The 25,360-nt window shown below is 50.6% G+C and overlaps 9 protein-coding genes across 9 annotated transcripts, besides 1 other annotated feature; 6 read left to right on the forward strand and 3 right to left on the reverse strand.

The window, feature by feature from the left end:
* On the forward strand, positions 1-1,222 carry ANIA_04423 (uncharacterized protein). Its single transcript, XM_656935.2, has 3 exons — positions 1-347; positions 406-494; positions 561-1,222. The coding sequence occupies exons 1-3, from the start codon at positions 126-128 to the stop codon at positions 1,000-1,002; spliced, it is 753 nt and encodes a 250-aa protein (XP_662027.1). The 5' UTR covers positions 1-125; the 3' UTR covers positions 1,003-1,222.
* Positions 1-25,360: part of a sequence feature (contig 1.76 1..153210(-1)) that runs on past the window's edge.
* ANIA_04422 (protein pepAd) lies at positions 2,629-4,404 on the forward strand. Its single transcript, XM_656934.2, has one exon. It carries the CDS (start codon positions 2,854-2,856, stop codon positions 4,348-4,350), a length of 1,497 nt encoding a protein of 498 aa, XP_662026.2. The 5' UTR covers positions 2,629-2,853; the 3' UTR covers positions 4,351-4,404.
* Positions 4,534-6,134, reverse strand: ANIA_04421 (L-lactate dehydrogenase; the record flags this gene model as incomplete). Its single annotated transcript, XM_656933.1, has 4 exons — positions 4,534-4,580; positions 4,634-5,737; positions 5,799-5,939; positions 6,050-6,134. 4 exons carry the CDS (start codon positions 6,132-6,134, stop codon positions 4,534-4,536), a joined length of 1,377 nt encoding a protein of 458 aa, XP_662025.1.
* ANIA_10552 (putative acyl-CoA thioester hydrolase) lies at positions 6,667-8,361 on the forward strand (the record flags this gene model as incomplete). Its single annotated transcript, XM_050611736.1, has 5 exons — positions 6,667-7,065; positions 7,121-7,185; positions 7,236-7,532; positions 7,584-7,765; positions 7,817-8,361. The coding sequence occupies exons 1-5, from the start codon at positions 6,763-6,765 to the stop codon at positions 8,359-8,361; spliced, it is 1,392 nt and encodes a 463-aa protein (XP_050467729.1). The 5' UTR covers positions 6,667-6,762.
* Positions 8,501-9,399, forward strand: ANIA_10554 (AAA-ATPase Vps4-associated 1 family protein; the record flags this gene model as incomplete). The annotated part of the gene is made up of 4 exons (XM_050611737.1): positions 8,501-8,674; positions 8,748-9,020; positions 9,077-9,144; positions 9,372-9,399. Exons 1-4 carry the CDS (start codon positions 8,561-8,563, stop codon positions 9,397-9,399), a joined length of 483 nt encoding a protein of 160 aa, XP_050467730.1. The 5' UTR covers positions 8,501-8,560.
* On the reverse strand, positions 13,603-14,920 carry dspC (tyrosine protein phosphatase YVH1; the record flags this gene model as incomplete). Its single annotated transcript, XM_656931.1, has 5 exons — positions 13,603-13,627; positions 13,703-14,098; positions 14,147-14,515; positions 14,594-14,815; positions 14,877-14,920. The coding sequence occupies 5 exons, from the start codon at positions 14,918-14,920 to the stop codon at positions 13,603-13,605; spliced, it is 1,056 nt and encodes a 351-aa protein (XP_662023.1).
* ANIA_11437 (uncharacterized protein) lies at positions 18,033-18,432 on the forward strand (the record flags this gene model as incomplete). Its single annotated transcript, XM_050611738.1, has 4 exons — positions 18,033-18,048; positions 18,089-18,098; position 18,177; positions 18,208-18,432. 4 exons carry the CDS (start codon positions 18,033-18,035, stop codon positions 18,430-18,432), a joined length of 252 nt encoding a protein of 83 aa, XP_050467731.1.
* On the forward strand, positions 20,113-22,157 carry znfA (putative C2H2 finger domain protein; the record flags this gene model as incomplete). The annotated part of the gene is made up of 3 exons (XM_656930.1): positions 20,113-20,447; positions 20,552-21,658; positions 21,758-22,157. The coding sequence occupies 3 exons, from the start codon at positions 20,113-20,115 to the stop codon at positions 22,155-22,157; spliced, it is 1,842 nt and encodes a 613-aa protein (XP_662022.1).
* Positions 22,859-25,325, reverse strand: ANIA_04417 (protein ndc1). Its single transcript, XM_050611739.1, has 3 exons — positions 25,065-25,325; positions 24,739-25,006; positions 22,859-24,676 (listed from the first exon to the last, which is right to left on the reverse strand). Exons 1-3 carry the CDS (start codon positions 25,192-25,194, stop codon positions 23,122-23,124), a joined length of 1,953 nt encoding a protein of 650 aa, XP_050467732.1. The 5' UTR covers positions 25,195-25,325; the 3' UTR covers positions 22,859-23,121.

A 25,360-nucleotide genomic window follows, 5' to 3' on the forward strand; every position in this document is an offset into this window, starting at 1 on the left:
ACAGTCAACTCTTGGCATTGCACTAGCTATACTTACATCCTCATCCCAACCTGGATTCTTCACAGCTTTAAGCTCGTCGCATCCACATTTAAATCATTCGAATCATCGATTCATTATATCTGATAATGGCTGCTCCTCGTTCAACTTCGCTCCGCGCTCTTCGTCTGCTTTCCCAGCAGCATACCTTCTCTCCCGCCTACCGCCGGGGTCTACACATCACTGGCGCTCACTCTGCTCAGCCTGCCAATGTCTCAGATAAAGCGACCTTATACTCGACTCGCAGTCTGGCGGACCTCAAGAGCGAGTGCCAAAAGCGCTCTTTGAGAGCCACCGGTACTCATGCAGAGGTAGGCATTGTCAGTGGTGTCAGATACAGTACCAATGACTAACGAGCTCCTTGCATAGCTGGTCGAGCGTCTTTCCAACCATGATTTCCTTCAGTCCCGTGCATTCAGTATTGCTATGAGGAGAATTAACAGCAGCTCAAAGCCAGAGTACGTAATGATCTCCTGCATCCGTGCGCCGTTGTATAAACACCGGCACTAACACGTCTGATCTAGTACCCCCAGCCGCACATTCAACACCTCCCGCTCCCTCAAAGCCGTCAATGACTCATCTACCGTTGACTTCGCCTACATGCCCTCGATTGACGAAAGCAATAATTCCTCATGGGATGCCCCCGTTCCGATCCTTCCCGAGACGTACACCCACCATGAGCCAGCTGCCCCATCGAGCGCCCCGATGAAGCCGCAGGTTTACACCGTTTCTGGCGACGGGATCGACGTCTCCGCTAGCCCCATGTCCGAGGTTGTTGACAACGACTCCATGGAGATCGATCCGTTCTCCCTAACCGAAGCCGTCGGGAAATCGAGATATGCAGCCCAACTCAAGAGCCAACAAGAACAGAGTGGAGCCAAGTCCATTGCCTCGGAACTCTGGAACGGGCTCCTGGACGACCTTTTAGGTCCTAAACAGCAGAGGCAGAGTCCTATGCGAAAGTGATTTCTATGCTATTGTTTGCTTTGGCGCTGCACGAATGTTCCCTTGAATGTAGTTAATCTCTTCATGAAGTCCTGACCGACTCTACTACCTTATCCGAAAATGTCGAGTTCTTCCGCGACCTTACTACTTACATATTTTTGCCTCGGCTGCTTTCATTGTTCTGTTGATATGATTGTCCTTGACACTAAATCGAGTCACAAAACAGCAGATCAGTACATGACGTAGTCTGAACACCAACGATGGTTGGTTCATAATGTCATCCCTTGCTTCCTATATCCTGCCCTTACCTTGTACCTACACCTTAGTGTACGGAATAGAGGCCAGGGCCGAGGTTCCTGCAGAACGGTAGTAGTCCTCCGGATATCCGCAGTGGCTCCCGCACCTAAAACCTCGTACAATTCAACGGCCTCGTTACTTCTGACCGGCTTCCGATAACCTTTTCTAACTAGATTAGGCTCCCGGCCTCGAGAAGATGATTTGACTACAAGCTAGAAGCCATTTGCAGTAGTCTGCTCTTACCCAGATATCCAGTTTGTTCAACATCTGTGGTTGTTGCGAGTATCTCGGTAGTTTACCTGCACACTCCGGTATGTCCCGAATTCCCTACAGCCGTCGCTTGGGAATTCCGTTTGACCAGCCGGTAGAAATTGGAAGTATAAATACCACAGCTACCTTACGGAATATTCATGGATTAGCCTATATATTCGACGTCCGATCCGGCATTAAGTGCATCCGGGTAGAAAGACATTGATAAGTCTTCTCAACAGGGCATATGTACACTGATCGATTTGATTAGTCGCCACACTCTGGACATATCGCCCATCCTATGCAGTCTTGATGGCGATTTCTCCTTAGTTGTTCACGCTTCCAGAAACTAGCCCATGGAATTCTTGGAATCATTTATGCTTAAACAAGTTTGCGGACACTATGACTTGAGAACCAGGCTTGACAGCCAGATCTGGGAATCGACCACGTGACCGAGCCTGGCATACACCCGTCTTGGAATCATGGACGAGTCAGCACTTTGCCTTGCACCAAGCGTTAACTTGGCATAGGAAATGGGATCATCCGTGCCTTTGGCAAAGTCTGGATTGGTGAATTGCTGGAAGTAGTGGCAAAGCTGTGGGGCTGTACCCTTGAGAACCTCGCTTTCAACGTGAAACATCCAGACAAACGGGTGGTCTTTGCATCAATAATACATACTTATCAGGTCTCCTTGCTTACGATCAGCCTATACCATGAATAGCTGGACTATTAATATCCAGAGAACTACACTACCATGGCTATTCAGACTGCGTCCTGCCCAAATTGCCTGCGATAAGGACATTCAGGGGTTCCTCCAGCCTTTAGCTCCACCTTTCCTGCTGAAAAGAGGCCAATGTACCGAAGATCCCGGGCGTCCGTTGGCGAGCTAGTCCGCGAGCAGCCAGTCACGTCGGACTTTGCAGAGGCTAGACTTTACCTTGGCAGGGTGATGGTATCACTGAGACTTGCCAAATGGTTCGCGGTGCAACTCCTCATGGAGGAGGAACTGGACATCTTCAACCCCCCTCCCTCTCTTCATTCGTTTCGTTCGTTGTTGATATCCGTTTGCATTCGCTTTCTTATCATCTAATACAGACGCTTGCATCCGTATCTTTTGTACAACATTAATTCCAGTTCCCTTGTCCCCTCACTGTCTCTCCTTAAGTGTTACTTTCATCCTACTGCAATAGTTCTTTCATTACACTCGACTGTATCCTAATTTCAACTTGGTTGTCTGAGCTTATGCGAAATATAAACTCGCCTGGTTCAGTTTGATCTCTCAATGCTTACCAGCGTTCTGTGATTCTACCAGATCCGTGCCGGATCATGCGTCTCTCACAATGTCTTCTCTCTGCAGCCTACCTCTACACCGGCGTCAATGCCTTCATCCCTTACAGTTTTAAGATCGGCTTGAAGACCGGCTCCGTTGATAGTCCCCAACGCCGGTTTGTGCCTGTGAAGATGCTCTCGGGCGACATATCTAGCGAAACGCAACATGATGAAGAGGGCGAGGGCGATTCAGGGTCGGGCGACAGCCTTCTGAGTCTGGATATCAAGACTCATGTTCGCCGTGATAACATATACAAAGTCGTCCTAGCCGATAAACCCACGTCGCAAAATACAGTCGCTCTGCATCAAGATGGGCTCGACTACTCGTACTTTTCGACAGTGAACATTGGGACCCCGGGGCAGCCGGTATGGATGATGTTGGATACGGGAGGTGCGAATACCTGGGTGTTTGGGGCAGACTGCACGTCTGAACCCTGTCAGATGCATAATACCTTTGGCGATAATTCCTCATCGACTGTGAAAACGACGAGTGATACTTTCATGGTGGGATACGGGTCGGGTAAAGTCAGCGGGAATCTTGTTACGGATCGCCTCAAGATTGCTGATATCGATGTACAAATGACCTTTGGGTTGGCGACTAATGCGACGGACGACTTTCGGGATTACCCCATAGACGGAATTCTAGGGCTTGGTCGGTCCAATGATACTTCCATGGGCGGCAGGCGTGCGTTCATGGACCTGGTCACGCAAGAGGGGGATCTTGATTCCAACATTGTTGGTTTCCACATGTCCCGCAACTCGGACGGAGAAAGAAATGGGACTGTCACGTTTGGTGGTGTTGATAAGACCAAGTTCGAGGGTGACATCTCGTACACTAACGTTGTTGAGTCAAGCATCCATTGGAGTATTCCTTTGGATGACGCGAGCGTGAATGGCGAATCCTGCGGGTTCATGGGCAAGACAGCCATCATCGACACAGGGACCTCGTACTCACTGTTTCCACCGGACGATGCAAAGACCATACATTCACTCATTCCAGGCTCGAAGCAACTTTCGGACGAGAACTACCTTGTCCCATGCGACTCGACAGCTAAAGTGCAATTCACCTTTTCCGGTGTGAGCTACACCATGTCTCCAAAGGATTATATTGGAGCAAACCTGGAATCCGGTGACGGCTGTGTCTCTACCATTATTGCCCAGGCCATATTTGGTGACGATGTCATGATACTCGGCGACACCTTTCTCAAAAACGTATACAGTGTTTTTGACTTTGATAATGACCGCATCGGCTTTGCGCAGCTTCCTGGATCTGATTCACCTACCACGAGCACAACGACGGCGACAGTTGCGACGCCCACAGACACATTCTCTACTGAGTCCGACTCGGACTCCACTGATTCATCAACTTCCACTTCTACGGACCCTACCGGGACGTCTGCTGAGTTTACTGGCACGGGATCGACGGCTAAAGTTCCTGCTTTCTTCTGGCCCGTGGCCACTCTTCTATTCTTGTATTTAGCGGCCTTCTTGTAGGCTCAATTTCTATTTTACATACCCCAGCGACGCCCCCAGCCGTCGCAGAATTTTATTGCACATATCATACATCATTGTAATCAGAAACACGTTTCACTAGTTGACTTGTGGCGTTGTTCATACTAGCGTACGGCCTATTGATACTCTTTAAGCAGACATATTCTTCCAGTATGACTTGAGGAATCACAGCACCCTATCCGGGATATACGTGTATGACTTTGGATATGACTCTACAACACGTTAGCGCTGCATCCAAGCTCTTAAGGGCAAATCATGAACTTACCGAGGATCGACCGGTCAAAGTCTTTCACGCTCTTAAACCCTCCCACAGCCATCAGAATATCAAAATCTGCTAGCAAACTCTTCATAACATGCCTCACCCCTTCCTCTCCCATTATACTTAACCCCCAAATCCACAACCTCCCCACAAACACAAACTTCGCGCCCAGTGCCAATGCCTTGCCAACATCGCTTGCCCCCCTCACACCCGAATCATACATGATATAGATCTGGTCGCCAACGGCATTCGCAATATTCTCGAGCGCATCAAGAGACGCAATTGCACCGTCGACCTGCCGGCCCGCATGATTACTCACCACAATCCCGTCGACACCGAGCTCAACGCACTTCTTTGCATCCGGTACGGATTGAATCCCCTTGATAGCGAATGGTCGACCACCAGATATCTCTTTCCACGTCTTAATCAGCCAAGGAATTTTCTCCCACGTCCAGGCGCGTCCATGCCAGACGGAGTCGATCCATTTGGTCGAGGCTGCCACGACGTCTTTCTCGGGGTCGATGCCTGCTTCGCGGCAGCGTTTTTGAAACACCGGGTCAGTTAGACCTAAATCTGCGCCCAGACCGCGGTAGAATGCGTAGTTTGAGTTCGCGACGTCGTCGTGGCGCCAGCCGAGCTGCCATGTATCCGTCGTCAGCATGACGGCGTCGAACCCGCTGTCCCATGCCCTCTTTAGCAAGGAGACTGTCAGCTCGTCGTCGTGCGGCATGTATAGCTGATAGAACCTCGGATTCCCCGGTCCATTTGCCTCGCCGACTTTTTCAATCGGTGTGCTTCCAGCTGTACTGAGACAGTATGGGAGATTCAGTTCGCCGGCAACCTTTGCAACGGCGAGTTCGGCGGACGGGTGGTAGATCTTGTTGATGCCTATTGGGGCGAATCCGATGGGGGCGGAGACCGTGTGTCCGAAGATGGTGGTTGTCGTGTCGCGGAGGTTCGTGTCAACGAGCTGATTAGGGATTATACGGTGGCGGTAGAAGGCCTGTCGGTTGGCGAGGTGGGTGGTTGATAGCCCGGCGTTGGAGGAGGCGTAGAACCAGCCGCCCTTGCTGAGAGTCTCCTTGGCTTGTTGTTCAAGTTTGGTGGGGTCTGTACTTGTCAGATGGTTAGTGGGTAGCTGAGATAAGATGAGATGGTTGAAGAAGCTGACCTGTATTGAACGGGGCAGTCTTGCCCTCGTTGAGGTTCAGAAAGTTCTCACGCTGGTATAGGGCCCATTGGGGGGTTGTGCGGTGTTGGATGTTGGGATTGCTAGGGTCTGACATGTCTGCGCTCTGGGTATCCTTTGGATCTAATAGACCGCAGCAATGCAATGTCTATATCTGTCTTTCTAATCGATGTATAGATAGGTGTTCGAGCGATGATGGTAGTGCAGTTATGTTGTCGTCAGTCGAGTCCTACCTGATCCACAGTAGAGATGATCCATAAACTCGAAACATACGGCACCTGGACCCATGCTATTAGATATACCGCCGCTACGGCCCATTATGATTGACGTTTCGTTGTCGACTGCTTAGAATACTAGATGACTTCACTTTGACGGCATCCTTGGTGCCAAACTATGATGGAACCTTCTCTGATTCTAGCAACCAGCAGGGAGTATTGAGCTGGTGTTAGCGTAGAGCTGAGCATACTCCCCGCCTCATAGTGTGAGCGATGCTCTGGGTCAGCAGTATAGAGTACATATCAAAAGTTGCTTATAGTGCAGACGTTGCAGTTGAGCCAAGTCGTCTGAAGTAGATATGGCATGACGTCATCCTGCACATATAATTGAGCTATGGAGTATACCCCGGGGAACAAGCTCTGAACTCCGGTCATTATTAGCACGAGATTTGAGCTTAATGCCGAACTAAATAGTTGAGATCTAGCCTCGCATAGGACAATCGTAAGAAACCTCAGCATGAGAAGAAGTCTGACGGGATAGTTCTTAGTCGGGGCCCGATTTGTTCCGTGTAAGAAGCCGAGTCGGGAGCTGGAGCGGGAGTCATTGTCAATCAACCACTCGTTTCTCCAATAACAACGAATACAATCTCATTACTCACCCCAATTCTCCATAATTATACTTATCCCTGAAAGGCAGCGTAGAGCTGAGCCTCAATTGACGAACAGATACCATGTTCAGCTTAAGCACACGCCGCTCCGTTGCGAGTCATTCCAAGTATCTCTGTGCTGCAACGACCGGCGCAAACGTTCGATCCCCGGCAGTGAATTCATTATATTATGCCTCAACTAGAGAGTTTCAATCCACTCCATCACAAGCCGCGTTTCGGCCCACCTGGATGCCCATGCGCGTGAAAACGCCATGGATTGAGGCTTTGAATAAGAGTCGGGAGCAGCCCCAGTCGGGGCAGGAGGAGGCTCCTCGAGCCAAGCCGGATTTGACGCCAAAGAGGATGGCTGATAGCTATTACAGTGCTGTCAGTATTCTTACGCTTCTTCGTTCGAAGTGATGTGGCTGACGAAGTGCGGCAGATTCTACCGCTGGCTCAGGATAAGTGGCTCCTGGACACGTACCTGAATGCTTCGGGACATATCAGGTTTGCTTCCCTCGTTCTGATCAAGCAAAGGATTGCACTAATGGGCGTAGACTGGGTTCGTTGCTAATGGACCTTGATGCGCTTGCGGGTGTTATAGCCTACCGACATACCGGTGACTCCGTGACGACTGTAACTGCGGCCGTGGATAGAATCACCATTGAGCATCCACTGATGGAAATCTGCGACCTCGAGCTGAGCGGCCAGGTTACGTATGCAACCGGAAGATCCAGTATGGAGGTCTCGCTCCAGGTTGCCAAGGTCCCTGCGCCTGGGGAGAAGCCAAACCCGGAGGATGTCCTAATTACTTGCGCGTTTACTATGGTATCGCTTGATCCCGCGACTAAGAAGTATGTACGGCCCTTCTCGCCGGTTATAGTTATGCTTATTGACTTTGTCAGACCCGTCAATGTTGCACCTCTGTTGGTTGAAACCGAAGAAGAACGCGCATTGTTCGAAAAGGGGGAAAAGAATTATCAAGCAAAGAAGGCATTGAGGAAGCGGAGCCTTCTTGAGAAAGCACCTGACGCTGAGGAGAGCAACCTCATTCACTCCCTATGGACGAAAGAAATGTCATATCTGAGTAAGTGCAGTAGGCATAACCGCCTATTCGGATACATACTGATCAGTACAGAATCTCCTGAAAAACGACCCGCCAACACCATCTCTATGAGCGACGCAGTCCTCAAATCCGCCATGATTATGCAGCCGCAAGACCGCAACCGCCACAACTTCATGATCTTTGGCGGCTTCCTGCTCAAGCAAACCTTTGAGCTCGCCTTCTGCTGCGCAGCCTCATTCTCGCACGCCCGTCCAAACTTCATTTCTCTCGATCCCAGTACTTTTGAGAACCCAGTTCCCGTCGGAAGTGTGCTCTACCTTCGCGCGACCGTCGCCTACACCGAGCCGCTGGAGCGCGAATCTGGAACCAAGAGCAAGTACACCAAGATCCAAGTACGTGTGGACACCAAAGTGCGGGACGTCGAGCATGGCACGAAAAAGGCAACGGGTATGTTCAACTATACATTTTTGGTTGAGGGGGATGTGCATGTTATGCCCAAGAGCTACGGCGAGTACATGGTTTGGACGGATGCAAGACGGCGAGCAAGAAACACGGATGAGTTGACGCCGATCAGGGAGCGGAGTGCCCTAAGGAGTCTGGATAGTGTGACCGAGTAAGGTCTATACTTTAATTTCACAAGTAGATATCATTCGATATATAGTTGTTGAATCACATGACTTGGGTGTTTCTCCGCACTACTCCACCGTCTCTCTTGATATCCAACTCCCACGCGATCTCATTTCTAGTTGTCGCTATAGACAACACACTAGGCTCGCATCCATTCTCTCTTTACATATAAGATAGGCAGGAACTAAAATGACAACCCTTCCTAATGTGTGGCACCTCCGGCGCGTGGCGGATACGGCCGCAAAAGCCTGCCTGATCTGCTACAAACCATCCAGCAGTGTTTTAATCACGCCCAACAACAAAGTATACACATGCACCTTTCATATAAATCTCTTCTATTCTGTCTAAGGGGATTTATGGTCTAACACAATCTCAGGACTACTTCTATGTTTGCCCGGTGCACCTCAAGGACCGGCATTTCTGCTCGCCCATTGTTGATGCCGAGGAAGAGGCAGCGAAGAAAAAGGCCGAGGCCATGGCAAGGGAGATCGAAAAGGTAAAGAAGGAGTATGAGGAAAAGCAGCAACGAAAGAAGGAGAAGGAGAAGGAGAAGGAAAAGAATGACGATCCTAAGGACGACAAGGACAAAGACAAGGAAGACTCTAAAAAGGCAGACGATAAGAAGGAAGAGAAGGAGCGGGATGATAAGGTTCGTTCGTCTTATTCTCTAATTTGGCTTTTTTTTTTTTTGCTGACAGCTGGTAGATTGACGCTATCAAAAAGCAAGGTACATCTACGACAGATGACTCGCCGCGGATCTTCGCTTTGCATAAGTATGGACTTTTTTCTATATTGTCAACCCTAGTGTGGCAGTCCAAGTGGGTATAATCTGACAGGCATCGCTTAGGAACTTCTACCAAATGCGCATCGACAGAATGCGTAACATAGAAGCCGCCAAGCGCAACCGTCAACGGCTTCAGGACCCCTCTTTCTTCCCGTCTGTTCCGTCGGGTGGTCTGTGATTGCAAGTAAATAAGCCCACCTCTAACGAAGCGGGAAGGAAACGTGGCGGGGCGTCACAACGCTAGGCGTCCGCACAACGCGAGTGCTGCTCGGTCTACGCGCGCTCGAGATGACCCGAGCGACCTTCAAGCGTGGGTGTTTGATAGAAGGGGAATGATCCCACCAAACTTTGGATTAGGACTTGTTATGTTCTAAGATTTGCGCAAGAAACAGGGTTCAGTCTGGTATGTGTAACATGCCGATTTTCGAAGGGTCCTACCTCCATTCGTGACCGGCATGCATGGGCACGATATGATGACATGGTGTGGTGCGATATGATGCGCGTACGTGAGCGTTGTGCAGGCAAGGGCAACATCAGCGTTCGTCTGCAGGCGTTGCGTCCCCGCTCAGACGGCTTAGGCACTGATTGCTTGCTGACTGCTGTCAGCGTCAGCGCAGGTTCGCGGGCTGTCTCATGCTAGACTTACTCGGGACATATAAGGCGTCCGAAGGCAGCGAAATCTGGGGAAGCTAGTCGAGATTGCAAAAACACGTCCCCCGAAGATGGAGCTTAAATTGGCGCATTAATCCGAAGCACTGTCTGCGATTACAGAGCAAGCTAGTCGACATTCATCGACTTCAGATCAAGTCGGTCTTCCCCGGTCATGCCAGGTCATGCCAGGTCAAGGTGTCACGTCCGTAGACAGTCAGCACTAACATCCCTCGGCTCTAACAATTGTATCTAAGACCACAAGACCGCCTGCTCCTCTCGCATCCTCACGTCATACACACCACGTCGCGCAACGGCAGCGCATGCGCATGCGCCGGCGCATCTATCAGCACTAACTCTAGTGTAGTGCAGTACTTACTAGGTACCCTGCAGTCTACATAGGAAGCTGCCGCCAGCGCTCGCTCAATGTTGCCCGAAACGGTTCCACCGGCGAAGCAGATAAGCGCTAGTCTTAGGTGGGCAAACGCACGCCCACGCTCAACGGCGACGATTGGATTTTGCATTGTCTGATATTCTCATTTTGTACTATTGTTCTCCGTCTTCCGCCTTGTGTTGCAAGCCATTTAACGCATACGGTTCTGGTCCTGGTCCTAACCCTCACCCTGACCCTCGCCCAAATCCTGGCCACAGACCGGGTCGTTCCTACATCGTGTCAGCCCTAGTGGGATGGGTCTGAAACTATCTTTACATCGGCGGTTCGTTTCTCTAGCGGACAGTTGCTGCCATGGACTAAAGCATCCGTCAATTCCATTCCGGGAATAGGGCAACGGGGCAATGGGGCAATGCCACTTGCATTAGATAGCCCGATACATCCCTTACTTACCTGCATACGAGAATGAGACAAACTCCTACGAATTACGCCCATCTTACGCACTTCGTCACTTCCACTTTAGTTTCGAGGGTAGCCAGCAGATTTGACCCGCCTGAACAACCACGGGTATCCAAGGGTAGCTCTGGAGATAAACACGTCCAGAAAGCCAACTACGCAAGTCGACAAGTCTTTTATAGTTCATTAGAAGTATAATCATCAATGGCACCCTTGGTTAGAGGGATGATTACCGCGAAGACAATATCCAGGTAGCGTGCCTGTTGAAGTCCTGTTCTGTTCAACTTTGTTAGTACGTTACACTGTCTGTCGAAATGGTTAGCTACCCTCTCTTCCTATTACCCTTCCTAGTACCCTTTCTCTAGTACACTAGGAAATAAAGTGTCACGGTCAGTCTAGTCAAGGTAGACAGACCTCGCTGATCTTCGCAAGGAAAGATACGACTTTGCACTCAGACCAAAGCACGTTCAACCCGTGCTGGCCCCCTTCAAAGTCGGCATCAGCTTGTTCCATTAGAGTTTTCAAGTGGGAGACGCAGGGCGGCCTTTACTGCATCTAGATTCTGGGTTACAGTAAGAAATCATAATCATTATCTTGAGTCCTGCCAGCCTACTCAGGAGCTCGTCGCCATAGGTAGCATAGTAGCAGAACCGCCACTTAAAAAGAACGCTCACTGCAAAGTTCGAAATTGACATCGAAGCATGAATGAGACATAACACCTGTCTTGTCCATCCCGTATCATGCCGTGTACAACCCTTACTTTGCCACTTTTTCAGGGTTCTTCGATCATTGCACTGGTAGAGCTCCCAAGGGTTGTAGTGCATATGGCACTAGAATCTGGGGCCCCCTAGTAAAGGACACTTATACATATCTCGCCCGATTCCGTCTCTAATGTTCATATATGTCCGTATATATGCATGCAAGCACATCAAGCCCGGTACAGCAAGCATATTAGGAACACTTTCGATTTAGCCGGACATGACTGTCGACCCGTAGCACCTGAACGCTGCACTATAACAAGGCAACCATTTTCCAGGTCAAAGGTTGCTACCCTACTGCCTATCTACCCTGCGCTGTACTGCAGGGACAGGGATAAGGGCCGAGCCGGCCGGTCTTAAACCTGGAAACTCAGAGTCGGTACTATGGGCTACTACTGACCAGCAATTGAGGCAGTGCTAGGCTGCATCAATTCGACTCCGACCAGCTTTGGGCGTCCCCGATTGTAGCTTAATAGGGAGGCTGACGACGACATACTGAAACTAGGCATCCATCTAATCGATCCGCCGGGGCCCTCTATCCGGTCGTCAGTGCCGCCTTGCCAGATGTCTACGTACCGTCAATGCCGGTGAAGAACGTTCTGGCTGCAGAGCAGTGGACACCGGAGTGACCTGTATCTCTACTGCGAGTGGAACCATCCGTTCATGATTACACTAGAGTACTGTAAGTGAAATGAACAGGACGAAAATTGGTTAAGACGGGAGAAATAAAGTCCAAGATGCCTTGAGCAGCCATAGTTGGCCATCCGGCTCGTGTCTGATTAGGTCGATAACCTAATTCTCTGGCCTCAAGAGTGCCAGAATGATAACTTTCGTACCCTCCTCATTTTTTGCTCTTTTTGGGGCTGGAAGTATAGCCCGCGCTCGTATATGCAACTGGAGATTCCAAGAACAAGAATCCAGAATGCCAAGCACCATTTAAGTTTGATATGCGTGTATTGCTTGCATTCAGTCCCTGCGCAACAAGGTCTCAGAATGGAGCTGAGGAATGGGACACTGTGCGGAGTACGTAGACGTAGTCGATGTAACTCGATATTCTTAGAGTGGCGGCATTGGGAACCGGCTGCCAGAGTCAAATATTTGATAATAATCGACTATCAGCTGCAGCCCAGATTGCCACGAGACGAGTCCGTGTACTGCGTTTTGAAAATTACCGCCGAACCCAAGCTCCAGAAACAAGGGAGAATGTCAGTCGTGAGCGTTGAGTGGTCGCCGCCAGAGGGCGTTGCGTAAGAGCAGTTTGCACAGCCCCCTTCCCGGCGCTAGTGATCCAGCCTAGCCGGGCCCCTGCGAGGTGGAGTGTGCCGCTGGAATGTTCTTCCACGCCGACCGCCCATGCTGCAGATCCCCGAAATGCCTTCTGTTCCTGAGCGTCCGAGTTTCAACCTCGTCTTGCAAGGACAGGCGGCAGGACACGCGCACGATTGGTTAATCTGGCTTAGTAATGGCGGGTCCAGCCTCGTGGGATAGATGTGGGGTTCTGGCCCTGGTTTTAGGTTCCTCAGGCTTCAACCTTCAAAAACTGCAGAGGTCTGGCAACTAAGCATGGGGGTTCCATGCCGGCTCGTCTATCTAGGGGCTGGATGCTCGGTTTGCGTAACAGGTGAATATTTCTATCTCGGCGGCTACCTGTGCTATTGGAGCAAGCGTTGCGTGCATCCGATCCTTTACGCCGACAAGGAATCTGAATGAGATTATGAGACGGGCGATCTGGCGGTTGGATCTGCGACTTCTGAAACAGCAGCGAATTGACGCCAATCAACCCTTAAATAGAGTTTCAACGTTTAGGTGTCTTGGCTGTGCTTGCACATACTCTGTACCGTTCTGCGCACGTAAGGGTCCATGACTCCACGATTCCATAATCCGTACCGTCCCAGCGGTCTGCCTTTTCTTAGTTCCTGGCCCCTATCTCCCTCCCCCCGCTCTGGAGATTGAGTGGCGGTGTCCTCATTTCGTGAAATGAAATCGAAGATCGCGAAAGCCACGTGACGTTCTGGTTGCATTCGCTCGGATATCAGACGCATTCGCTGCCAGGCCGAACCACTCCAGCTATGCAAAGAGCAAACCTTTTTCCGCGGACGGATCATTACGTAGGCCGCACCCGCCGCAGACTGTTGATTTTTTTTTGTCATGGCCGCGCTCAGACTGCAATGAAGTCGATTTATGACGTTATGGATCAAAGGCTGCCTTTCGCGGTATCCCTGATAACAAGATTTGTGTTACTTTCTCCTCGTATTTATAGTGACAGCTAATGATCAAAGCTGTACAAGACGTACCTTTCACTTTCAGGCTTGACACCAGCGGCACCTATAATAGGTCTCATATTCGGTGGCAAGCGGATACCAGAAGGTAAACCGGGGCCCCGTCGGATGGTGACTGGCTCCGAGATGTCCACTCTTGCCCTCGCAAGGCCAATTGCAGGGACAACCCAGTCGCCGCAGCTACATTGCATTCCCTGCCACGCAAACTTTCCAATGTTGGATCCGCATGAGGAATTGGGACATGTCAACCGGCCTGACAAAGGTGCATCCCCAGGGGTGTCAGGGAAAAGACTAGGTCGCATCCATGTTAGCGGACTCATGAATATGTGTGCGCACTCAGAGATTATTGCGCCCTTTACATCCCCATGGGATCCATGTGGAACAACAAATGGTGCGATCGCCAGCTTTCGCCTATTTATAGTGAGTAAAATCGCTGTTTTCAGAAATTAGAAGACCGACCTGCATTTGCGGCATTTTATCTCCGTTGCTGGACCCGTGGTAGCTACATTCTGGTGCGGCTGTTCGTCTTCGAAATAAACGGAGTCCATCTCGGGAGCACGCCCGCAGGCAACGCTCTCTTCAACCTCTCGGCGATAAAGCCAACGGCTGTAGAGAGGGTGCGAAGTGACATCATCAGGGCATCCCATTTGGTAGTAAACATTGAGCTGCTCCATGAACCCCGGGTTGGGTTCACATAGCGGTCGGGATTCCCTAAGAAGAGCAAGAGCGGACTGCGGTGTGAGCGCATTCCGTTGCCGACGCAAAAGGTATGCAATGCAGACAGTTGCGGAGCGGGATTTCCCCATTGCGCTGGATGCTGTTAGTGGCCTACAATGAAGCAAAGGCATTGTAGGGACGACACGTGGTGTCTAAGATGACACTGAACTAGATGAGACGTAAACTAACCAATGAACTAGCACGCCGCCACCTGCATCTAAGCCAGACTGGATGAACTTGATGGCTGACGGAAAATGCTCAAGTAGATTCTCATCATCTAAGTCATCGACCTCGATGCGGTGATGCTGGTAGCCAGCGAACAAATCATCCTTCGGCCGTAATCGGATCACTGAAAGGACATGGGTGATGTTGGCGCCGCTCATGGCAACCTTATTCTTCAGGGCGAATACGCTAAGGGATTTGCGTTAGCAGCCATTTTCAAATCCCTATGGGCTTGCTTCCTAGTACCAACCCTCCGATGTAGATGTTATAGCCGGGAACCTTGTTCATAGCCATGGTGTTTTTATTGCATACAGCGAAGGTTCGCTGTAAATGTCCTGAATAGCACTAACAAGAGAGAAAGACCAGGTTTATATTGCAATAATGTGAGAACGTAGAGAGTACGCCTTTGCCTGACTCACACTCTGACTTTGGGGATATTGGAGTTGATATTCAGCGGCCCCGCCAAGACTTTAAGAGAAAATGATTGGCGCTCAAGTCGGCCAAGGATTACCAAATCGAGAGAGTTAGGGTCCAGGGTAAGGTTAGGGCTAGTCGCGTGACCGTACCAATACCCCGCACTTTCGACTTTGGCGTCGTTGGCTGGTTTCAAGCAAGTCTCAGCTCTTGCCGCCAACCACGGATGGCCCAAGGCTCACGGGCATTCCGATGGCTGCACATGTTCTCCAGATTTCAGGCCCCATAGAAATCGAGGTCTTGTGCTTCGTATCCCTATAACGTCAGCGTGCCTATTGAACCAACAGAGTGTACGAAGGAATCCCCCCGGACCTCGCGCTAGCGAGTCAGACGCAATAGACGATCACCATTGAAGACACTGGGCGGGGAAGTCCTCGGATTATTCGGCCGTCTGGATGGCGGCCCGTCAACCATAATTTCCCGTTTGAGTGCTGCTGCAGGATTCCCTGCAGCAAGTACATCCATAATCGCTGCCTTAGTCCGTGATTGGCATTCCTTTGCCGCCAAGGCTGTGAAAGCTAGTTTCAGACTTTCAGTATCGATACCATCTCGAACAGGCATGAGTCTGTGCGGCTTCATTTTCCGTTTGGACCCTGAAGGATCAGATGATGCTTGCTCGTTGGGTGTCACTTCATGAGAGCTGCCTGATGTCATCATACTCTGGGGCTCTACGGAGTACCTAATATGCTGGCCCTGTACAACAAGCAGGCTTCCAGTTTCCAGCAGCATTGACCGGCAATGGATGTGAAGTGTAGTTAGGCTACTCCGTATGGAGTACGAATGAGCGCGCTTCAGGACGCTAGGACCAGATAGTCTGTGGCCAAGAAATCTCCAGTACCCTTGGTCCCATCCAAACGCTTATTTTAGTACGAGGTAAATAATGCTTGGTTTCCTCTGCATGCACCTCCAAGTACTGTCGTCAGTGTCAGCAATACGGACGCGCTATATGACTGCAAGTCACTGCATCCAGTGGCAAAAGAGCCGTGCGGCCAAAAGGGGCTCGAGGAAGAAGCTGACACAAATTTGGAAAGCGCCGGAAGCGGTCCCCGGAACTCTCTGCAGCCCTTTAAGGCTGACGGCGGTTTTTCATTTATATTTTTTTTTTTTTTTTTGTTTTTTTTTCTTTTCGGTTACTGCAAGCCCAAGCAGCAAAACCTTGGTTTGGGGTACGAGGGAATTACTCAATAAACCAGCCGTTCCCATCGCTTGATCTGCTCTTTTCAGCCGACTATGGCCGCTAGTCCTGCTGATGCTCGGAAATGATGTACAAACAATCGAGTTAAAACAATCAATGCCTCCATGAGCCTACAATAGGCAACTCCGTCACTCCTCGGTGCCCATTCCTCAGCCGCCCAGCAACCGTCAGTAACTTACAGCGGCCCTGATCTCGACCCAGGCGCCAGGGGCGAGGAGCAGTGCGAAGTCTCATGCAAATGAACCAATAGTCGAACGGGAAACAGTTCCAGTTCGGTATCACCTTTATGCGGCCTTGCCTCGCGGAGAAGAGATTGCCGACCGGTGCCAGCAACTGGATTGCCTTCCGCTCCCCTGTGGGTATTCCTCATACGCAACGTCAGCTCGAGAGCTGCAATGCCGAGACAGGCAGATGGAAGCATAAGCCCTTTTCTTGGCATACCGACTGATTCATGGCCGACATGAAGCTGAGGTGTACACGGTGTACATCAGAAAATCTGCCAGATAAGAGCGTGCAACGACCTAAAAAAGGGAAAAGGGAAAAAAATACCTCTGGTGCTGGCTAGGGCGTATGCAAAATTACAAAGGTACCTGGCAGGCTGGATTCAATTCAGGGTTCCCGGGAGACCTGCTTCTGACTGGCTGGAGAGTGGCATCCAAGAATCGCCCAAAGCCTCGGGAGAGCGAAGCGTGTCCTAGGTTCTCCTTTGCCCCACCTCTGAATAGTGCAGAAGCAAAAGCTACTGTATGAGTGGCCAGGCCGTAGCTAGTGGTTCCACTAGGTCCTCTAGAATACGTGCACTGCCACAGTGCTGTCATTGGGAAATTAGCACTTAGCACTTCATTTTCCTGCAACAGTATTATTGAACTGGGAACAGAAAGTGCTCATTCCATGTCTCCTCCTTTTGTGACAGAGATTACAGAATCGTAGCTCTTTTACCGCTCCATGTATGATGACCCTGGAGATATGAGATGTTGATCTCCGCACACGGCCACTTGTCGTCATCTCTACTCTGGCACTGGCATTGATCTTGCTTCATCCACTCGAGCCACTGGTGGATCTTCATCTTTTGAAGGTGCAGTTCCCAAATACTCATTATTTTTCATCACCTGGATTATTATTCCTCTCCTCCCATTCCCGTATGTTGTTGCCGAGCCACTGGACATTGCTCCATACTGCTCCTACCGGAAACAGATCCTAAGACTCGCGGGCTCGTAGGTTACCAGTCTCTCAACACTTTCTGAGTTCTTTTGAACTCCTTAAGGACTCCTTAAGTCTGGGGTCCATTTTTGGGATCTAAAACACCTCTAAGTAGGAATATATGCGGATATAAATACCCAAATGAAATGGATTGGCAAGCAGCCAAGCACTACACAGGAGTAAATTAATTAGAGACGGATTCTGATACTACTCTAGAGTACTCTGAGTACATTTTAAGGTCAGTTCACCATCTCCACTGTCTGGCCTTTCGAGAAATAGACTCGACATTCATTAATTTACCTACGGGAGTCCGTTGGGCCCAGCATTTGGTCTTGCCTGTCAGAGGCTCGGGGTATGAAAATCAAACCCCTCTGACCGCAGGCTGGAGCAAGGATGTTATGGAGACGAATCCAGCCCAATCAAAAGTATCCATGGTGCCAGCTTCCAGCACTGCCTCACTCTTGGAGCTAACCCGTTTTGCGCAGCTCACCGCTCTTGATCTGGATATCCCGAAATCCAGCTTGCGAACGACACAAAATGTGGCGGCGTCTCTGTAAGGCTGACTTTGAGTGAGCAGTCTGCGTCCTGCTCAGCCAGAGCGCTGTAAGTGTCCGCCGGAGACTTGGAGGTCTTGTTAGGAATCTTCCCCACGTTCCATGTCCTCTGCCTTGCGAATGACAGGGTATGTATGTATGTGTTCTAGTGTGTCCAGAGCTGTGCAACCCTGCAATCAGTTCGACTGGAGAATAATTACGTTGACTATGGATCATCTGGATTCTGGATGACCGCTGCCAACAGCTTGCGCTTCAGGGCATCCTCAGACCAGGAATCATCGCAATGGCCGCAACCTGCTCAACCTGCTGAACCTGCTGAACCTGCTGTACATGCTGAACCTGCTGTACATGCTGGCACCTGTTCTCAGCAACAGCCTGCCTAGCAATGCCCACCTAGCAATGCCATCTTCTCCAGGCAGCAACGCGCTTGTCTATACCGAAGTATTGCCTGAAGGCGCGACCGTTTTTGAGTTTTTAGAGTACGAAAAAGGAAGGTACGTCTGTGCAGGTCGAGCATAATCTGGAGATCAAAAAGCTAGTTGGCAACTTGGCTGCAAAAAATGACGTCCAAAGCTCTGTGGCTCTGTGGCTCTGTGGCTCCGTGGCTCCATGGCTCCATGATCATTGACTCGTGCTTGAGCCCACGGGCCATAGGCCATGCTTGATGAATTGACAGTCACTAGGTCATGCTGGATTCAGTGGGGAGGGGAATGGAAGTTCCTTGGAGCCTTTGATAGAGTTGCTAGTTGCTGGAGAGCCTGTAATTTATATGTAATTTTCAGCATGATTTGCAATTTAACAGCAGGCCCAGACAAGGCGCACTACCAGTCACCACTTAACTCCAGATCTTCAAATACGAATGAGTATCATTCTTAACTGATTCTTTCCCTCCTTCTCCTCCTCTTCCAGTCTTCCTGCACCTGAATCCTGTGCCGCTCACGACGCCAGTCTCAACTGGTCCTGTGTTTCATCCCTATCTGGTTCGAGAGAGGAGAATCCCCAGAAAACTCGAAAAGAAACGGGTATAATTCGACTTCGATCCCGTTCAGCCTTGTAGGGACCAATAAGCCCGTGGGTTGCACCACCATCGCCCTACACTCGCCCTACACACTCGCCCTACACTTTGTACAGTACTTCCACTTCCACTTCCACTTTCACTTCCTCTTCCTCCCATTCTCACCCATTTTCACTCGGCCTCCCCCGTCCTCCCTCTCATCTTCCGTTCCTCACCTCTTCTTCCATTATCCATGGTTCCCTCCCTCTTTTCTCTTTCGGTCACTGCAACTTTGTGCATCTGACACGTGCTCCAACCCTCCCACCTGTTTCTTGAGGCCATTTCTACATCTTGAATTCCGCTGCAGCGTCTACGGACGGACGAAAGCTCCCGACAGCCTCGTGCCAATAAGATCGCTCGCGCAGCGACGGTGCAGGCACAGCCTTGGGCTATTTCTGTGTCTCCAAACGACTCTTGTTCGCAAACAATTCTCCAGCATGTCCCGTCAATCTTACGCGCCTGCTGTTCTCCGTCGCCAATAACTTGCCGCCGGCGACGAGCTTCTCGACAGCTGACAGCTGAACCAGATAAAGTTGAGACACTTGAGACACTCCTTTACCTGTAGCTGCTTTTGCCTCTTTCAGATTCGCCACCACGACCTTTCATTATTCCTGCCTCATCTCATTCTCAGCACTCGAGCTGCCACCCAGGCCTTGTCTATCCTCTCGAGCCACTGCTCCGTATAGACCTCGGGTTTAGAAGCAGGAACTTCGACCGACCCTTGGGACTTGGCGCTGTTTACTCTATCTCGTCTATCCGCACGATCTGAAGTCGCTCTTTAAGCTTACTCTTCGATCATCGATCCGTGCTTTATGCAACCAGGTGTCACTCATTCCGGTATCGATGAGTAACCCTAGGTCGCCTTTACTTCTGTACGATGGACTTTCCACGACTTTCAACTCCTTCAATTAACATCGACGAGTCCAACAGCGGTAGCCTTTCTACCGCGAGGGCCATGTCTGGGCAGTCGTTTCCTTCCCAGGGCCCCGTACCGATTCGAACAAACACAATGACAAACTTTGCGCCGCCACCATTACCACCGCCCCCGCGGATTAGTGACCTAGAGAATGGGTACGATGCGGGCTGGATACATGCGAATTCTAGACTCTCTCAGGGGTCTACAAAACTAGCTCCTATCAACCCTAACTCAAGTCTTCTTGGGGACCATCGTCGCCCAGAATATTCTTTACCGCGACTCGATCCCATGGCGCTGGATGAATCAGATGGCAGACAGAACGGTTTACCTTCTGCGAGGAGCCCTGAAGCGCATATCAAGATTGAGCCCCCTCCACCGGCCGATGAAGGGTTCCGTAATTCTGTCTCAATTGGCAACCCCGGACCTTTGTAAGTGTCCAATTGATCGGCCGCAGTTGTCGGAGAGTCGCCTGCAGGTTGATTAGCGCCTGTTTCGGCTCGTCTGGAAGAATGACGCTGACTTTCTTCAACAGTCTCAAAGGCGAACATGACTTTTCTCGACGAAGCGTCAAAGATTCGTCTCATGCCTACGACCAACATCTTCTTTCGAAAATCGGAAAACCAGTATCACCACGGCAGTCGGTCAGCATGGCTACAGATAACAGAGCCTCATTATCAACTCTTCCGATACCGTTAAGGAGTTTCTCGAGTTTACCCTCACCAGCCGGCTCCGACGTGCCGTCACTTGACGTACGATGGTCGGGCAGTTCTCAGTCTGGCGGGATATCACCAAACACAAAGGTGGCATGGAGAGACTACATTGGCCGTCGAAGTCCGAGTGTCGAGAGCAACGCGCCATCCTCAACACTGGAGTACAATGATCACTCGCCCTTCTCCCGCGATGGTCGCCGTAAGGGTGGGACAACTCCCCAGTATGACGATCTATCCAGCCTTCCAAGTCGGTCAAACCGAGGGAGCTACGATCAGAGCGTTGTTTCGGATATGGAAGGTGAATTCTCCACGGACGAATCTCTGCCGTCACGATTATTCAGCGTCCGCGAAGCGACGCCGCCGTACTTGGAGGCCACTCGGTCTGGCACGAAACGAAGGGCATCGTCCCCACCGCGGGAGCCTATAGGCAATGACAAGCATTCGCTCCACACCACAACAAGCAATGGCGATCTTTCTCAGCGGAGAACCACTGGGCACCCTTTCACCAATAACCTGTCGGTAAACAGTGGCTATACTCATAGTTACGGGAGTCTATCGGCCGCTTCATCCGTGAGCATGCGGACTACTGCCTCATATTCGTCCGCCGCCCCCTCCATAGGCAGCAGCATTACTACCGCATCGACGTACGACCGTTCACCCACAGGACTGTCGCCAAAGTCTGATCTTGACGCATTTCACGAAAAGGCAACGATCAACCCGGGCTCGACCGCAAGTTTATCTGCTCAATTGGCTGCGCAAATTACACAAGATAACGGTCTTGACTCGTCTAGTTCGAACCCTTCAAGAAAGATGTCGTTCCAGACAAATCTAAATGTTTCCAACCCATCGACAGCGAAGATTGGTGGATTATATATCTGTGATTGCTGCCCCAAGAAGCCAAAGAAATTTGACAAGCCTGAAGAGCTTCGGTGAGTTCATCTTCATGCCTTTCTATTATTACCCCAGCCTAACAATAGCAGTGCCCATGCCTTGGAGAAACAATACTCTTGTCTCTACTGTAATAACAGGTTCAAGAACAAGAACGAGGCCGAGCGCCACCAGAACTCTCTCCATCTCCGGCGCCATTCATGGTCCTGTGCCGCGCTCCCAGGGTTTCAAGCAGCATTCCATCCATCACCGTCGTCACAATCAGGCTCTAGTGCCGCTTCGCACGATAGCTGCGGTTACTGCGGTGAAGAGTTCCCAAATTATCCCCAGCCCGATTGGGACTCCCGGTTTGAGCATCTCACTGCCGTCCATAAATTCGGTGAATGTAATAACTCGAAGAAGTTTTTCCGTGCGGACCACTTTAGGCAGCATCTCAAACATAGCCATGCGGGGACTAGTGGCAAATGGACTAACATCTTGGAAAACGCCTGCATGAAAGAGGAGGCGCCTCCTGAGCCTATCAATGCGCCGCCGAAATAAGAACACCAGTCATATTATCTGGGTTTGCGCGCATTCGGCATACATCAGAAAGTAAGAAGAGCACATTGAAATAGGGCCGCCTTCAGCAGTCCATCCTCTTGTCCTGAACCCCACTTCCTCCGCATCTGCCACGTGGAAACGAAAGGTCGACAGTCTAACAGGAGTACCATGCTAGGTGCTGTGGATTCTATATACACGGCATGGAATCGGAGACACGTCTCAGGAATACATGGAAGGCTCCGACAGGAATTTCCCTTGAAACAGTGACGCGACACGACCCATCCCCTCTATATCTCCTTACCTTTTTCCCTCTCCCTTCTCTACTTACTTATTTACTTATCCAACCATCCATTTGCTATTTTCTGGAGCGCTTCTCTCCTCTTAAGTGACTTGACGGCCAAAAGGAGTCTGGTAACATGATAGTCTGTTTCGTTTGGTTTTTTTCTTTTCTTTTTTTAACTTCACTATTCTGGCTTGGGAAAGGCAACAATGTCAATGAATGCGCGGGGGTGTCAGGCAAAAGTGAAGCTACTGCTACAGGGTATTTCTGGTTGGTTGTATTAACTGCTGGGTTAGGATATTATCTGTTATTGGGTGGTTGGTAGGGTAGACTATTGTGGTCTGTTATGCATATAGACGGATCGGACGAAGAGCTTCGAAGAACTTCGAAGAACTCTTGATATACCCAGCATACAGGGAATCAAAAGACTTTAATGGCGTACTTTAATTTTCCGTCGTAATTTTAGACTAGATAAGATCAATGACGAGCAGTAATCATGGAAACTCCGAATGAGAAAATCAACGCCAGCAATGCAGTGCAGATACACGTGTACCGGTTATGACTTTTCTGTTTGAAGCCATAACTTTGTACAAATCTCCAGGTTCACCAATGTATAGTCCAAGTAAATGTGAAATGAGATTGTATTCAATATCCTTTAGGCCCGAAGTAGGTGAGTCAAGTCTCTCACTCCTCATCAAACCCCGCAGCCCCCTTCGCCAACCTCAATTCCTTCCCTACAAGCCCAACATCCTTAAAGTAAGGACTAAACGCGGTCAAAAGACTCTTCAGTGAAGCTCTAAGCGAATCAATAATGAGCTCGACATCAGGAACCCTCCTTGCAGCAGCCTGGGCAGCAGGGTCATTTGACGGCGGAAACGCAGCATCTGTCCAGTGCACATCTAACTCTACATGGGCGTAGGTGTCTAGCGTGGTGAGTGTTTCAGTGAAGAGGCTGACGATGGCAGGGACGTCGGCTTGGACTTTGCCGTAAGGGTCCTCGTTGAGGGAGGCGATGAGGAGGCGGGTGATGGACTCGATGGCATCGATTATGGAGGAGAGAGAGGCAGTGGGGGTGCCGAGCACAATACCCGACAAACGGCGGGCGAAGGGTTGGCGGATAAGAAGGCCGATGGGGGAGCGGAGAAGCTGGGCGAGGAAGGGGTGGATGCTCTCGGGTCTGGTGGATGAAGCACCGGTGAGGAGTTTGAAGTCCTGGGATGAAGAGAGAAGTTTTTGTTTGCGTTCTGGGCTGAGAACAGCAGACGAGGCGCGGTCAAACACGTCGCGGGCTCGGGCGCGGGCCTTGGGTGTCCAGTCCGGAGATTCTCCAAGTGATCTCAACGTGCTACTGAATCCCTCACCGAGTCTACCGTTTGTGGTAGTGGATCTCGGAGAAGCGGCGAAGATGTTGCCCTCTTTAACAGGATCGGTGAGTCGGGGCAGGGTGCGAAGGGTGGGCTCGGATTTGGTTTCAGCTGGCGATGGCTTAGATTTCGCAGGGCCCAACTTTTGCTCATTTATCCGGCTTGTGATGCCTTGGATTACCTCCGTGGCTGATTGCATAATTTGGGTCCAAGCAGATCCACCTTCGCGGTCGATGTCGTTGAATATCGCCTTTCGTCGGTCAGGGAACTGCTGGCTAATGAAGCACAATTCCCAAAAGGCAAACGCGCGAACAGTTTCCTTCTTCGCTTTCAAACCGTTCAGCAAGCTTCCGGTTGGGTCTTTGGCCCCCGAGGTCAATGGCTGGCCCCGCTTCACAGGTTCCTGGCTTAGAAACATAGAAAAGAACAGGTTGGTGGTCTGCCAACATAGAACCAGGAGTGCGCCAGAGAAAATTGTCCGCGCAATCAGGGGTGGCTTGACAGGAAGGATGAGGCTCGGAGGGTCAGCGGCAGACCTAGGGAAATCCCAGAATAATTTGGCAAAGGACATGGTGTAGGTCCATGCTCGGCGTCGGAGAAAGAAGACGTAGGCCACCGGACATACAAGTGCGACAACCGTACTCCTGAAAAGCCCATCCCTCAGAGTCTGATGTAGCCCTTCCTGAAGACGCTTTGAAATAGGCTGCGTCGGATGAGTTTTCTGATCAGCGCCGCCGACGGGCTTGTCTGTGATGGCAATGGGGACACGATCGTAATCGTTGTATAAATGGGCAAGCGACTGCGCAATGGCTAAGAGTAAGTGGTACGTATAGATATAGATGGTCCTTTCGTTCAAAGTTGCCCGCTCATGAGGGCTACTCCTTGTTAGCTTGACCTCAACAAGTCATTTCTTCTCCCTGAAACGCTCCCGACGTACCTGCCACGTTTCACCCATTCCAGATGTGCGCTAGTAGGCGCAGACCACTTGTATAGCTCACTGAACCACCATGCAGAGAAGATGTACCACCCAAAAGTCTGAATCACGTGAAGTGGGAAAAGGTAGTGGAAAGTGTTAAGAGAAGAGCTTGTCGTTCTTGAGCCAATGTGCATCTGACCCACTCGCAAAACAAAGATGGCGAGAGGGGATATGAAGAGGAGAATGGTGCGGATACCGCATGATCCGAGCGGAAACAGGGCCCAGAATACTTCCAAGTCGAACACAGATAAGCTAGTGCGTGAGTTGAAGGTGCTGAGTGTACTTACGAGAAGATTTGTCGCCGATCAAAACCGAGATTGCGTAACAGACTAGTAACGACAATGCCGAAGCATGGACAAACCTCCGGTGCAGCGCAGAGGTGAGAATGCGCCGGTACGGGCGAGGTTTTGCGGCCATGGCGTTGAGCTGAGATTGACTGCAGAATTGAAAGAACGGACAATATCACAGCATGGTCAGGGAGATAGCAATAGTAACTGACAATTACCGCGCCGGGCGGATGCAGGAACGAGTGTGATGCTTCCTGGGAGGATTGGCTACGGCCGGTCGATAATTGAAGCTTTGA

This window comes from Aspergillus nidulans, chromosome III (assembly GCF_000011425.1).
Source record: "Aspergillus nidulans FGSC A4 chromosome III".
NCBI classification, from domain to species: domain Eukaryota; kingdom Fungi; phylum Ascomycota; class Eurotiomycetes; order Eurotiales; family Aspergillaceae; genus Aspergillus; species Aspergillus nidulans.

Excerpts from the sequence above, each read along its gene's own strand:
- ANIA_04417 (XM_050611739.1), bottom strand. The coding sequence starts at position 25,194 with ATGGCCGCAAAACCTCGCCCGTACCGGCGCATTCTCACCTCTGCGCTG. Across the intron at positions 25,007-25,064 it reads GATCGGCGACAAATCTTCTC|TATTCTGGGCCCTGTTTCCG; the intron begins GTAAGTACACTC and ends TCGACTTGGAAG. Across the intron at positions 24,677-24,738 it reads GAATGGGTGAAACGTGGCAG|CCCTCATGAGCGGGCAACTT; the intron begins GTACGTCGGGAG and ends AACAAGGAGTAG.
- ANIA_04422 (XM_656934.2), top strand. The coding sequence starts at position 2,854 with ATGCGTCTCTCACAATGTCTTCTCTCTGCAGCCTACCTCTACACCGGC.
- ANIA_04423 (XM_656935.2), top strand. The coding sequence starts at position 126 with ATGGCTGCTCCTCGTTCAACTTCGCTCCGCGCTCTTCGTCTGCTTTCC. Across the intron at positions 348-405 it reads CCACCGGTACTCATGCAGAG|CTGGTCGAGCGTCTTTCCAA; the intron begins GTAGGCATTGTC and ends CTCCTTGCATAG. Across the intron at positions 495-560 it reads AACAGCAGCTCAAAGCCAGA|TACCCCCAGCCGCACATTCA; the intron begins GTACGTAATGAT and ends CGTCTGATCTAG.